Here is a 15,234-nt window from a genome sequence, read left to right on the forward strand (position 1 = left end):
CCCAGGGCAGGATCCCAGCCCTGCAGGATCCCCAGGAACAGCCCTAGGGCCCAGGGCAGGATGCAGCCAAAGCTCTCAGCCTTCACCCCATCTGCCATGTGACACGAGGGCTGAGTGCTGGTGTTCCTGATGGTTCCTGTCCTGGGGACACCGAGCACYGTGTCCTGCCACCCTGACCCACAGCACCCATGCCTTGGCACTCCCAGCTCACAGCTGGACCCCCCAAAAGGGTCTGAGATGCTCTCAGCCCTCCAAGTGCCTTTTAGGATCCCCAGTGCATTATTGCAGCCTCTCTGCTCAGAAGGTGGCAGATCTTGGGGGATTCCTCTCTCCTGTGGGATATCTCTGCTTTGCTTTGGTGAAGTCCACCTGCAGTGCTCAGTCCCACTCTGGGASCCCAAACACAGCTGGAACAGGTCCCAAGGAGACCAGGAATTTGCTCAGAGGGTTGGAGGAGAGAAAACTCCAGAGAAACTTTTGAACCCCATCCAGTACCTAAAGGGGCTCCAGGAAAGCTGGAGAGGGACTCAGGACATGGGTCTGAAGGGACAGGACAAGGGGGAATGGATTTAAATTGAAGGAGGGTAGATAGAGGTTGGATATTGGGAAGGAATTGTTCCCTGGGAGGGTGGGCAGGCCCTGGCACAGGGTGCCCAGAGCAGCTGTGGCTGCCCCTGGATCCCTGGCAGTGCCCAAGGCCAGGCTGGACATTGGGGCTGGGAGTGACCTGGGACAGTGGGAGGTGTCCCTGCCATAGAAGGGGGTTGGAACAACATGGATTTTAAGGTCTCTTCCAACAGAGAATTCTGTGATTCTGTGGCTCTCTCTCCATCCTTCTGGTGAGGGATGTTGAGCACATGCAGGTGATGGGGCRTTGAGTGGCTGCACGTGTCCTTCCTTCACTGTGTGTGCTCCTGTGCAAAGCCACTCACAGCTGGAAATGGTAAATGTTAAATCAGAAAATACTTGTTGGAATTTGCCAATAAATTTGCAATGCAAAGGCACTGACTTTGAAAATTAGTCCATGTGTTATGATGCAAAAATGAACTGGAGGATAGTTTGGTTGGCCTCTTCTCCCAGGTAACAAGGGGCAATGGCAACAAGCAGCACCAGGGAGGTTCAGGTTGGATGTGAGAACAAATTTCTTCACTGGAARAGTGGTTAAACAGGGGAACAGGCTACCCAAGGAAGTGGTGGAGGAACCATCCTGGAAATGTTCAAAAAATATGGTTCACAATGTGTTTAATCAGGCATGGACGTGTTTGGTTGAATGTCAAATCTGATGCTTTGGGGGTGTTTTGCAGCCTCAGACTCTGTGATTCTGTGATTCACCTCTGTCCAAACCTGGTGTGTTTGGGTTCCCTGGGGGTCACTTAGGGCAGGGGCCGTGCCTGTGTTGCAGGACACCCTGGAGATGTGCAGCCAGGAGAAGGAGTTCAGGAGCATCCTCTTCACCCTCTGCTACTTCCACGCCGTGGTGGCTGAGAGGCGCAAGTTTGGCGCGCAGGGCTGGAACCGCCCGTACCCCTTCAGCACCGGGGACCTCACCATCTCCGTCAGCGTGCTCTACAACTACCTGGAGAACAGCTCCAAGGTGGGGGCACCACAGCGGGGCTGCCTGCTGCCTTTGAACCACTGCGGGTAACCTGGTTTGAGCTGGAGCTCTGGGGAAGTGCTCTGAAATGCCATTTCCTTGGTGGTTTTGGGGTTCAGAATGCGACGGTTTGGGGAGGAGATGGGAGGAGATGGGAGGAGATGATGGGAGGCCTCAGTGCTGCTCACTCAGTGGGAAAGTGCAGTGATCCAGCCTTTGTGGGGCAGGATTTACCTCCTGCCTGATGTTTGTTTGCTGGGAAGGGTGGCCCAGCGCGGGGGAGCCCCGAGGGTGCAGGGCAGTGCTTGGTCTCAGCCTGCAGCCCTCAGAGCTGCCCAAACCCTCCGTGCTCCCTGCCCAGGTCCCGTACGATGACCTGCGCTACCTGGTGGGTGAGATCATGTACGGCGGCCACATCACGGATGACTGGGACAGGCGGCTCTGCAGAACCTACCTGGAGGAGTTTATCAAGCCAGAGATGATGGAGGGAGAGCTCTGCCTTGCTCCAGGGTTTCCCCTCCCAGGGAACATGGACTACAATGGCTACCATCAGGTGAGCTCTTTGTTTGCTGACACTATTTATACATGGAAATGAAATGGCTCCCATAACTGCCCCATAATCAGCCTTAGGAGGCAGGAGCAGGGCTGCAATGTTCCTGCACTGTTCCTCTTATTTCCACTATGCTCTGTGCTTGTGGATGTTTCAGCATTCCCCTGGATGAACTAAGTCTAATGSTAATTTGCTACTTCATCATGGGCTCATTCTGTTCATGCATGAATAGAAGAGCTCTATTGGTGCTTGAGACTTAAGCAGGGCTCCCGGAAAATTACATCCACATACTGTTTGCTGAAATGGCCCTTTCAAGCCCCTTTTATCATCAGTTTTGATGAGAATCACTGAAGGGTCTTGTTGATCTACTTAGGGATCTCATCTGTTCTTTATACACAAATGCAGCAGCACAGGGAGGCRTATTAGCCTGGCTGTGTTCATAAAACTTAACTACTGGAAGCTCAATTCCCACCAGAGATTTCAGGATGCTGATGCTGAAATGCACAGCAGATAATTGCTAGAGAAGGTCCAGCCTGAGATACAGAGACAAGGCAAACTCCAGCAATTACAGAATTTTCTCAGCAGGAGCAGAAGCAGTTCTGTAAACATTTGTGCTCTCCTTCGTCCATCGCTTCCCTGGTGTTTCAGCCRCAGGCAGAGCGGGGTCATCGGGGCTGCTCTGTTTGGGGGGATGGTTCCAGCGCTGGCAGCTCTGTTTCTAACCCACTCTTGCTCTCTCTGTGCAGTACATAGACGATGCCCTGCCCCCAGAGTCTCCCTACCTGTACGGCCTCCATCCCAACGCTGAGATCGGCTTCCTGACACAGAGCTCAGAGCAGCTGCTGCGCACCGTGCTGGAGCTGCAGCCCCGGGACAGCAGCGCCGGACAGGGAGGAGCAGGCACCAGGGAGGACACGGTGAGAGGGCACAGGGAGGAGCTGCTGGGCTTTGGTCCCTGTCTCATCCTCAGTCCTGTCCAGTGCTCTTTGCCTGCCCACAGCCTGGTTCATGCAGAACATCGCCATGGTGGGATGAAACTGAGCATTGGCAGTAACGGGACAGCACCTCTTAATTACCCCATGCACTGCAGTGCCTTCCCTATCACCCTCTCCAGGTGATGTTGTCTGGAAAATTAATACACAAACWCCAGAGRTTTATGTACAAAAAGGAGACAGAGCAGTCCWGTRACTTTATTYRAATAAAGGGAGAGGCCATGGGRCATTTCCATGGGGTCTCTCCAATTGCTGGAGGRYGCAGCCTYCATTTTATCCCAATTTCCCRGCCRCATTTCCCTCTCTCTTTCCCCATTGCTGAGGGACTGGAGAGGTACAGACTGCCCCAATCCCCTAATACAGACCCTACAGACCCCTTCTCATGTGCATCCCCCCTTTTTATTCTTTGTGTCTCTGTTGTTTTTCTCTCAGTGCAGGGGTTTAGCAGTGCCTKGGGTCAGTACCAGTCTGTGTCAATGGGTGGAATTCMTGTGRAATTTATGGTTCCATCATTGCTCCTTTCACCTGTCAGGATCTGCCCTTWTCTMCCAGCATYCCCACAGTTTGTTTGTAAAGACACCYYYCTCTYATTCTCTKCAKTGTAAATAAACCCTCTCTGAGCCAGCAGTCCCTGTGCMCCCCCTGTGACAGGCACAGCAATGGCCCTGAGCACACCCACCGTGTGCCACCCAGTGCTCAGCCCTTCTCCCTCCACTGCCACCATGTTCCCCCTGCTCCCCAGGCCCTTGTAATTCCTTCTTTCCAGCTGAGCTCCTCTGCTGTGCCTGTGTCCTGGGCTGATCTCAGCCCTCCCTGTGGAAGCTCACAGCTCATTAAAACATGGCCCAGGCATCCCTAACAGGATCTGTAATCAGCCAACACATGCTCAGGTTTTCACTCCTGCACTCTTCAGGTGCCAGCTCTGTGTTTGAAGCTTTGTGAATTAATGAATGATTTACAATAGGCAGCTGATATGGAGCCTGTGTTTTCACACGAGCTTCCTTTGGCTCTGTGTGGGGCTGGGGAACTGTCAGCCTTCCTCTGAGAGGCTCCTAGAAGTGCCCAGAATGGTCAATTTTCAGTTCACACTGGAACCTGAGGTGAAGGGAATAACCCATAGGCAGCAAAGCCAAACAAGATGTTCAGAGATAGCAAATGTGAGTTGCTCTTCTCCCCTCCCACTCCTTTCGTTACTGAAATACAAATAAACTCCTCAGCCATGAAGCACAATGATCAGTGAGTGCCCCAGCAGTGGTGTCACAGGCCACCMTGCAAACTCCTGGTGACAGCCAAGAGGGCTCTCACAGGAGCACAGAAGTCCTCGTGGCTGTGTCTGGGAATAAAACCTGCCTGAGAACGAGCAGAGTGTGACCTCAGCAGGCTGTGTCGTGCCTGGGGACACGCTCCACCAGCTCATTTTCCTCCGGGGTGATCTCGGTCATTATCCAAGCTGTCCCTTCCRCTTGCTCCTCGGATGGGAGTGAGCACAGCTTTGTCTCTCAGCTCCTGCACTGACGGAGATCCAGCCCCCGCTTTGGCTGAGGTGATTTTGGGAAAATGTGAGCCTGTCATTTTCCCGAGGCTCTGACAAGTCCRGTTACTCCCACGGATTTCTGAGGTTGCATTACAGCAAACGAGCTGCAATTGTCGTGGAGGAATTGGAGCCAAAGTGACTTGCAGGGGAATTTCAAATGAGCGGCTATTTCTGTGCTGCCCCGAGGTGCAGCTGAGGAGCTTTTCCACCTGTGTGGCTTCACTGACTGCCCACACATGGCCACTGCTGACCAGAGTGGATGCTTTGGAAGGGCAGCAATGGCAGGAAGTTGTCGTGCAGGGTTCAAAATACAAATGTTGGTGGCAGTAAAATGGCCCTGTCCTGGCTGGCAGCTGGCGCTGGCCCTGCACGCCAGGTTTGGCACTTTGGACCATGATGGAATTTTAGCTGTATTATGTGCACTCARAAAGTCCTCAGAAGCAGAAGTCTTGCTCAGGTTCCAGGTTAGAAGTAAAGCAAAGCTTTCAGAGAGCCAGCAAGCTGCCCATGTARACCTGGGGAATGCAGCTGATCCCATGGACAGAAGGGGCTTTGTGCCTCATTGTCAGAAGGGGTTTGTCTCTTTCATTTAATTTTTTAGACACTAAAAGGATCCTGTTGCATTGGAGCTGGCTCTTTTTAGTACTTAGAGTCACGAAGAAGCTGTGATGGTGACCAGAAAATAATTTTGTTTCATTATGCTCTTCTTCTATGACTCCATTAGTCCAGAATGCCAAATTCAGCTTAAAATTCAATTTTACATAATCGCCTCTCTCCATCAGTACACCGGAGAAAACCATCTCATAAGCTGYCTTGTCCTGAGGCTCAGCTGAGGCTCCAGTCCCATCCATCTCCTCGTGAGTGTGACCTCAGGAGAAATATGGGAGCCAAGAAGAGAGGAGGCTGCCACATGTCACRGGGACGTTTTTAAACCATCATTTTGAAAGCTGCTCCTCTGACATTAACTTCTGTAAGCACTTGGACTTTAMCAGGATGAGGCAAATTCTTTGAAAGGTGACAGGGATGGTTTTAGAGACACTGACAGGCAGATGAAGTTCTCACAGTTCAGGCAGTTGTGAGCCCAGGGATCACTCACCAGCATCCCCTTCTCTTCTCCCTTTGGCACAGGTGAAAGCCCTTCTGGAGGAAATGCTGGAGAAGCTCCCGGATGAGTTCAACATGGCCGAGCTGATGGCCAAGGTGGAGGAGAGGACGCCCTATGCCGTGGTTGCCCTCCAGGAGTGCGAGCGCATGAACATCCTCACGGCTGAAATCAGGCGCTCGCTCACGGAGCTGGAGCTGGGGCTGAGGGTAGGAAAGCTGGAAACTCTGCTGGGTGGTGCTCAGGGAATGCCAGGGTCACAGGGAATAATGGGCTGCTGGCTGCAGAACCAGCCTGGCTCCAGGGGAGAGGGCTCCCAGGTGGATTTCTGTGGGCACAGACCTCACACGCCGATGGATGCAGGAGGAAGGTGTCAGGCGTCAGCCCTTTATTGTTTCCCAGTCCCTCTCCACATCACACAAACACCATGAACGGGGGACCAAAATCTGCCATGAGTCCCCCACAAATGCCCTCTCCAGCTGGTAGCTGAGCATCTCCTTTTAAGTGGCTGCTTCCTGGACTCTTCATCCCAGCAGGAGATCTTTATCATTAAGGTCTCACAAATGCTCCTGGGTTGGTAACCAAAYATCTCCTTTGGCAACAGCTGAGCTCTTTTACCTTTTTGTGATTGGAAGGCACAGTGAGCTGCAGTCTCTCACTGGCTTCCCACAGATTTCCAGGGGCATGGTGTCCGCAGGCACTGGGAGGCTGGGAGGGGTTCTGGGCACACACAGCAGTGTCTCCCTGCTGGGAACAGGGGCCAAGCACTTCTGGTCACCCCAGATTGTGGCCCAGCCTCAGAAGGTCACTCACAAACTGAGACATGGCCTACTTAAAGGTGAGCCAAAAATCACAGCGTTTCATGAAGTGTCATGAATGGGGGGAGCTTGGAACAAAGTGTCTCAGAGGCAGAGGCTGAGCTCAAATCAAAGGCTGGGTTTGTGTGAAGGCACAGAATGTACAGAACTCTAAGAGAAARAGGCTGAAAACATGAGAGTTTTGCAAGAGCTACAACTGCCCTTGCTGGGTACGAGCCATGTGCTGCTGGAGGAGGGAAGGAGCTCCCCTTCCCTGTGGGTCCCCATCCCTGGGGCTCCAGGGAGCTGCTTCTCCACCCATCTGCCCCAGGAGGGGATGTCTGTGTCCCCTGGGTGCTGGCCTTGCCCCACCATGGTCAGGATGCAGATTTCTGGGCTCAGCAGGGTGTGAGGGAGGGCTGTGATTGATGCTGCATCCCCTGGCAGGAGGAATCACCTCCTGCATTCCCCCAGGCACTCAGAAGGCTCTGGGTGCCCACTGGGGGATGAACCAGCAGGGACCAGGCTGCAGTGCCAGAGAGGGAGGAGCTGCCTGGCCAGTCCTGGTAACAGCACTGCCCCTTCCCCCTGTCACCCCCAAGGACTCTTCCCTATGTCCAGGTGTGTCCACCCCTTGGGAAGGCCCAAGGAATGCAGCCTGGGCTGACAGCATGAGCTCCAACACTGCCCTGCCCCATCTCCACACTCAGCTGGCCCTGGGGGATCTCCTGAGTGAGGCAGTGAGAAAGGCCATCACTGTGGGCATTCCCTGCTCCATCCTCTCTGCAGTGACAGGTTGTTACCCCATTTCCCTGGAATGTTCAGCTCCCACAGCTGGTTTGCACAGCGTGGGGACCATCATGACTGCAGGAGCTGGGCTCTGACACAGCCCATCCATAGGAAGAGCTGAGGGTGAGTGAGGAGGGCCTGCCCCAAGGTAAAATGTCATCCCAAATCCCAAAAAATCCCAGCGGTAGCTGGGAAGAGACATGTCCAGCTGCCCTYCCTGCATGGTGCACAAGGAGGGGCAGGCTTAGCTTGGGGATTTTGGGACCGAGCTGTTCCCAAACCCCAGTTGCACCCTGGACCCAGCAGCTGCAGATGTATCTGCATTTGGTGCTGGTGCTTCTGGTCTCAGTTAAAGGAGAGACATCACAGGCCCTTGTGGTGGGTCAGTGAGTGCAGCCCATTTGGAAATAAGCTGATATTTATGTCTTCAATTATCATAAACAGATTTCTCTTATTTTCGAGCATAAGGCAGCGGAATTGAAAATTCTGTTTCCTGAGACAGGTAAACAGAAGTGATTTAATGTTTCAATCCCAGAGCCCCAAACAAGATATAATTGTGACTTGGACAATGTGTGGCAATTAGATTTAATGTGGGGAAGAATATGCTGTTTCATATTGGTAAGGGAACGAGGGGGTGCATGGGCCTAAATAAACCACAAACAAAATAAACCACAGCAATCAGTAACACAGGGTGCAAACCTCCCCAAACCCTGCCACAAACCATGGCAGGGAAGGAGATGGGATCTGCAGAAAAGGCTCCTGCCAGGACTGCAGCAGCCTCGGTGCCTGAGCTGGGGTTCAGGGACACCCCAGGACTGGAGGAGAACTGCAGAGCAGAGCAGCATTTGGCATTTCTTCACCTGCTGTTTGCTGCAGAGACACAGCTGAAGGGGCTGAGAGGCCATCAGTGGGCAGTTTGAAGAGTCATGGAKTCCTTCAKGCTGGAAAAGCACTTTAAGATCACCCAATCCAACCCTCAACCCAGCAGCACTAAACCATGGCCTCAGGTGCCCCATCCACGTGGGTTTTKGGCACTTCCAGGGTGCRTTGGCTCAGCTGCTCAGATCCTGCTGCTGACCCCGCCAAGGCTTTGGGTTCCATCCYTGTRCAGACCATTCAGTTAAGAGCTGSACTTGATGATCCCTGTGGGTCCCTCCCAGCTCGGAATATTCTGTCAGTGCATGGTTGGTGACTCCAGCCCTGCCCTGGTCCAATGCTTTACAGCCCACTGCGTGAAGAAAGCTTTCCTAAAACCCAAACCAGGGCTCCCCTGGCACAGCTGGAGCCCAGTTTTTCTGTGTCTGCAGCCAAATGTCATGTGTGGGTCCCTGCAGAACTGAATTAGRCCCTGTGCATGACCCAAAACACTGTTCAATGCCCCCTGATGCCTTTTGGCTGGTYTTAGAATTATGAGGCAGACAGGGTTAAAGGGATAAAAGGGGTTTACATTGGTATTTTAATAGGATCCCATGTGCACAGCTCTTTAAAGTAGAATATGTCAGGATGCACTTTCCATATTATATGTATACAATTTTTATAGACCATGCAAATTAGCATATTTGCTTAGAATCCTCTAGCAAGAAACTTAATAAATGAAGTAATGTCCCCCTATTCTAAAGAATTTCTCTGCAGATAAGGCTGGAGCTCATTTTTCAAAATATGTTCTAGAGTGAGGGTTCCAACCAAGATGGAAACCTCAAGTTTTGAGATAGCATGGGACTCACCAGCCTCCTACTGAGGATTTTTGGTCTCTCTGCCCAGCAGAACCCAAAATTGAGCTAGAATATCAGGTTACAAAAAATTACAACCATGTAGGCTAAGGGTACCCGGAATACAAAAAGGGTACAGAAAACATCTAAAAGGGCACATAAAAAGAAAAGGCAAAAATCATCAAATATCACCCACATATCACCTCCTACCAAATATCACCCCTATCACCTTGGGGACCAGAGGTGCCCACCTTTGGAACAGCCAGACGGTGCTGATGGCTCTTTCTGCTGATGCCCTGACTTGACTTCTGGGCCTTACAGTCAGCTTGGAGAAGAAATCCTGCTTTGATTGTTCCTTCCTGCGAGATCTGTGAGGGCTCTGGGGCTGGGGGTCTGCACTGACAGCACTCAGAGGAGACGAGTTTACAAACSGGGCCCTGCAGAGCTCAGCAGAGAATAAATAAAGCCCAGAGAAAACAAGACTTGTTTTTAACTGACTATCTGCCAAAAGAAGGCGATTTGGAAATGTCACGCCTAATTTGAATTTTTGAATAATTCATCGTGTCGTTGTAGCGGAAAGTGATTGTTTGGTCCAAAAATAGGAGACATCCCATTAGGAGGAAGAGAAATTGCAATAGACTGGTAGCCATCAAAAATAACTGGCGTGTTGCATTTCAAAGGCCTTTGTTCTGGCTGGCTTGGGTGGGACCAGAGGCTGGGCTGAAGCACTTGCATGTTAATGTTGTACCAGCCTCACTTTCTGCAAGCAGATCCTCTAGTTTGCAATTTGGGTGAAGGATGAGCCTCCAAAATGAGGATAATATGTATTATAAAATAACAAAGACCAAATTTTGATAGGCAAGCTGAGTATCAAGTGAAAATAACCTGAACGGAGAAAATAATTTGTGCCAATAGTGTGCTCATCTTGAGGGAATGGCTGTGGGCTGATTAGGATTTCCTTCAAGGGTGTCTTTAAATGAAAATCACTCCCAGCGTTTGGGAGAAAAAAAATTTTTAAAAGTAACTTGAATAATTTCTGATGCACTTTAGTATTCAGCATCTGAAATGCTAATTTATGCATAATTGTGTTTGGACAACTCTATGAGATTACTGCTGTAGATGCTTTGAACCCTCACAGGAGACTCAAAGCATGCTTGAGTGCGCAGGCTTTAAAAATTGCTTTTCTCGAGCCTTGCTGAGAATTACATTTGCTAATTCATTTGTTTCCTGAAAGTAAAACTAGACATGATATATGATCGAGGGGGGGCTGTCTTTAAATCAATTTGGCTGCTTGCAGATGTTCTGCAACRTTCTTACTGGTGGTGAAACACTTCCAGGAGTGCAAAATCCTCCAATATTGGTGTCCTGCTGTGGCCACTGCAGGACTTTATCCCTCAGACTTTATTTCCTGCCTGGTCTTGCCATGACTTTGGCCCAGCCCAATGGCTTTAGCCCAGCCAGTGGCTTTAGCCCGGCCCACTGACAGTTTCTGTCTGTGTCCAGTTTCCCCTGAGGTGGGAGATGATGGCCCCTGGGGCATGCAGGAATCACAGTGATGCTCCTGTCYGCAGCCAGCAGAAGGTGCTCAGTGACAAAGCCATGACAGCTGTCCCCAGTGAGGCCAGGCCATCRTGACAGCCTGGTGACACTCTGCCAGCCCCTCTGCTTCCCTGTGGGGTGAGCTCTGATTGTGGGTCAGTAAATTGCCYTAAAGGTTSTTACAGAGAGAGTGGAACAGCTCAGGTGCTGTGCTAGTTTGGAAGAAAACCAGCGGGSAATYACCCYRATGCMAATATGTTGTGAGAGATTCTAAGYCAGAACCACAATTTAATAGGAAAAATTAAACTAAAGGCAATAATACAGAAACAACAACTTAAACTGGCAGAGTCAGAGCACCCCCTGACACCCTGTAGGGCAGGGAGGTGCTGCAGCCCCGTTGCACTGATGGATGTGCTCTCGTCCAAGCGCTGATCCTGCACACAGCTCCAGTCCGTCTCTGCAGCTCCAGGGCTGCTTCTGGAGCTCCTCTCCTCTGGGAATGCAGTGGGAGCAGTGTCCCAGTGTCCCACAGCCTCAGTTTCTGTGCCAGTAGGGATGTGCAGCTCCTCCTCTCTGGGCGGGGCATCTCCCAATGGGATGATGGAATTCCATGGGTCATTCCCAGAGCCCTGGATGGCCCATGAGCAGAGATGGCCCCCGGAGGGTGTTATCAGGGCTGGGTCATGCTGAGGATAAAGAGCTCTGCCCCAGCTGGTTTAACAGCTCATGGAGATGGGAATAGGATACAGACTGCTTTGGGTACACCTTCCATGGAACCTGGGACAGGTGCCCGAGAGGAACCCACTGGAGCCTGCCCTGCCTTTGTGTTCCTCTGTCACTTCCTGGCAAATGACAACTTGAGACCCCTTTAATTTGTGTTTGACCTTTGTATTTGGAATTACCCTGCCCCTTAAAGCCTGTTGGCCAGGTAACCCACAATTTTTGAGATTCCCCACTAATGTAAAACCCTTGAAGAGARATCACGAGATGGCAGAGACTCACGTGGTCCCTGCTCAGCTGAAATGGCCCGGGGGAGGTGGATTTTGGAAGGTTGTTCCTCATATTTTAGTACTAATTGCAAATTCTTCTGCTTCCAGCTTTTCATTTAACCTTATTTGCTGTTTTAGCTTCTAAACCCATCTTAAATCCTTTGTACTCAGGATTTTCTCTATCCAYCAGAAATCTGCTCTCTGTGGGGAAACCTAGCAGGTTCAGATACTTCTGCCTTTAAAACCTCGCTGCATTTAACAACTCRTGTCTGGAGCAGAGGTTTAATCTTGCCTTGCACCAGTCCATCCTGTTKAGAGATTAACATTCCCCAGGGAGGGGATTTTGGGATGGGAATCCACAAACCCTGGGAGGGAGGAGGAGTCTGAATGGAGATCCCAGGGCTGCAGTGTCTTCCAGGCACAGGGCAGTAGAAACAAGCCCTCAGCTCCCATGGGAACTGGGGCATGCTGGGGACTTCCCCTTGAAGTCCTGCCCTTACCTGTTGCCAGACAAAATGAATTTTATGGTGAAGGTTTAGAAAAAAACGATAAGGGTTGTAAGTCAAGTTCTAAAAACCAGGAATGCTCAAATGTACATTTCCAGGGCCTGAATCCCACTGACAGCCTTTGCCACTCCAGTTGGACACAGTGGATGGGGCAGGTTTGTGTCCAAGCCCTCGTTGGAACTGCCATCGAGCAGCTCCCAGGGCTGTGTTTGCTCAGTGTGGTCACCTCAGAGGATTCCTGAATGTGGTCACCTCAGAGGATTCCTGTCCTGCTGACAGTGTCTGCCCACGAGGGGAGGTTCTGCTCTCTTTGCAGGGCACTCCCTTGGAGCAAGGTTTGCTGACCCCACAGCAGGCCTGGTTTGCCCTAAGGAGTTTGTAGCCAGGTGGGTGCACCTTCTCCAGGTGTCCCTTCTCCCAGGTGACAAGGGACAGGACAAGAGGAAACAGCCTCAAGTTGCACCAATATTGGATATTAGGAAAAATTTCTTCATGGAAAGGGTTATCAAGCATCAGCACAGACTGCCAAGGGCAAGCTTGGAAGGAGCCACCACCCCTGGAAGTGCCCAAAACCCACGTGGATGGGGCACCTGAGGCCATGGTTTAGTGCTGCTGTTCTGCTGGGTTGAGGGTTGGATTGGGTGATCTTAAAGTGCTTTTCCAGCCTGAAGGACTCCATGACTCTTCAAACTGCCCACTGATGGCCTCTCAGCCCCTTCAGCTGTGTCTCTGCAGCAAACASCAGGTGAAGAAATGCCAAATGCTGCTCTGCTCTGCTCTGCAGTTCTCCTCCAGTCCCAGGGTGTTCCTGAACCCCAGCTCAGGGACCGAGGCTGCTGCAGTCCTGGCAGGAGCCTTTTCTGCAGATCCCATCTCCTTCCCTGCCATGGTCTGTGGCAGGGTTTGGGGAGGTTCACACCCTGTGTTATTGATTGCTGTGGTTTATTTTGTTTGTGGTTTATTTAAGCCCATGCACCCCCTCGTTCTCTTACCAATATTAAACAGCACATTCTTCTCCACATTAAATCTAATTGCCAATCTAATGGCAAATCTAATGTCCAAGTCACAGTTATGACTGCACTTGGTGACATTGAAAGTCTTTTCCAGCCTTCACCATTCCACARTTCTGTGATTCTAAGTCTTAATCATCCTGCAGTGAGCCCTCCTCCCCTTGCTGGTGTTGGATGCACATGGACCATCACTGAGAGCCCATTCTTGCTCCAAGGACCAGCTCTGGTCCAGCTGCTCTGCTCAGGATCCAGCTGTGCTCTGGTCCTCCTGCAGCTGTCTGTGACCTGTAGGGCACAGCCAGCATGGGARCAAACTGCAGAGATGTTTGACTGCTGGGCTCTGACAAGCATTGCTAAACAACCATGGGGGTGCTTTARGCAGATTTCAACTTTTGCTAAAGCTTCAGATTTCTGTGGCCCCAGCAAAGGGCACCTCTGCTGACCTCACGGCTGGAGGCACTGAAGTCCTGAGAAAGAACAGTTGGAATCTTCTAATGTGAATAGACTGACCCAATTCCCTCACCTTTGTTCTCAGCCATGGCTCAACTGATTTCAGTTAATCTTTCCAAAAACACTTAGCCCGAGGCAAAGAGAAATTGTAAATCAGATAGATTTTGGCRCAAAGATAAGGGAACAAAAGGAAGTGTTTACAATAGAAACCAGTGATGGGCATTATCTGTAGGTCTCCAGAGTGCTGGGGGGCATTGTGCCCCTGCAGCTGAGCGTGCAGAGACTGGAATTGTGGAGATCATTCTGTGCCAGGAAAGCCAAGCCAGTGTTTGCAGGTTTTCTCTTTGCATCCTGCTTAGCCTGAGTGGGCCGGGATCACAGCACATTGTCTGGTCCAGCCCCTTCCCAGAGCAGGCACAGGGAGAGCAGGGACCAGGCCCTGCTGGGTTTTGAACATTTCCAGGAATGGAGACTCCACAGCCTCTGTGGACAACCTGTCCCAGCATTCAGCCACCCTCACTTTGTATKTCAGTGGAATATCCTGGAGTTCAGACAGAATTACAGAGTCACAGAATCACCASAGTTGGAAGAGACYTTCAAGGTCATTGAGTCCAACCCTTGCCCTAACYCTCAACTAAACCATGGCACCAAGCACCATATCCAATCTTTTTTTARACACATCTGCTGCCTCTTGCCCCRTCTTTGGACACWGCTGAGAAGGGSCTGGCTCTGTGTTCTTTGCTTTCCACTGTGAGTTGTTGATTGGTGCTGAAGAGATTCCTCCTGAGCCATCTCTTCCTGAGGCTGAGCCCTCCCCAGCACTGTCCCAGAGTGGCCTCACCAGTGGTGAGCAGAGAGCTGCCATGGACCTGCTGGCACTGCTCCTCACACTGTCCTGGGCACTCCTCACACTGCCCTGGGCACTCCTCACACTGCTCTGGGCACTCCTCAACCATCCCTGGCCACTCCTCACACTGTCCTGGGCACTCCTCACACTGTCCTGGGCACTCCTCAACCATCCCTGGGCACTCCTCACACTGTCCTGGGCACTCCTCAACCATCCCTGGGCACTCCTCACACTGCCCTGGGCATTCCTCACACTGCCCTGAGCACTCCTCACACAGCCCTGGGCACTCCTCAGCCATCCCTGGGCACTGTGGTCACTGTGCTGGTGGTCACTCATGCTCAGCTGCTCGGCCAACAGCCCCAACACCTTCCTGCAGGGTTCTCCAGGCAGGGGCTCCCAGCAGCTGCCACTGCTTGGGTTGCTCCTCCTYAGCTGCAGGACCTGGCATTTCCCTCTGCTGAAATTCCTCTCAGCTCAATTCTCCAGCCTGCCCAAGTCCCTCTGAGAGGCAGCACATCCACCTTTGAGTGTCATGGAATCCCAGCATGGTTTGGGTTGGAAGGACCTGAAAGCCCATCCAGTGCCACCCCCACCATGGGCGGGGACACCTCCCCCTGTCCCAGGTCACTCGCAGCCCCAATGTCCAGCCTGGCCTTGGGCACTGCCAGGGATCCAGGGGCAGCCACAGCTGCTCTGGGCACCCTGTGCCAGGGCCTGCCCACCCTCGAAGTTAGCAATTTTTTTTTCCTAATATCTAACCTAAACCAGTCCTCCTTCAATTTAAATCCATTGTCCCTTGTCCTGTCCCTCCATCCCTTGTCCCCAG

General features: G+C 51.7%; 1 protein-coding gene across 1 annotated transcript in view; it reads left to right on the forward strand.

Moving 5' to 3' along the window:
• DNAH9 (dynein axonemal heavy chain 9) overlaps positions 1 to 15,234 on the forward strand; it is a 189,280-nt gene that overhangs the window by 165,824 nt on the left and 8,222 nt on the right. The window contains 4 exon segments of the mRNA XM_057378622.1: positions 1,403 to 1,594; positions 1,956 to 2,147; positions 2,891 to 3,061; positions 5,799 to 5,981. Coding sequence (XP_057234605.1) covers positions 1,403 to 1,594; positions 1,956 to 2,147; positions 2,891 to 3,061; positions 5,799 to 5,981 — 738 coding nt within the window.

This window comes from Malurus melanocephalus, unplaced genomic scaffold (assembly GCF_030028575.1).
Source record: "Malurus melanocephalus ecotype Western Australia unplaced genomic scaffold, MMel_1.1 scaffold_368, whole genome shotgun sequence".
NCBI lineage: Eukaryota > Metazoa > Chordata > Aves > Passeriformes > Maluridae > Malurus > Malurus melanocephalus.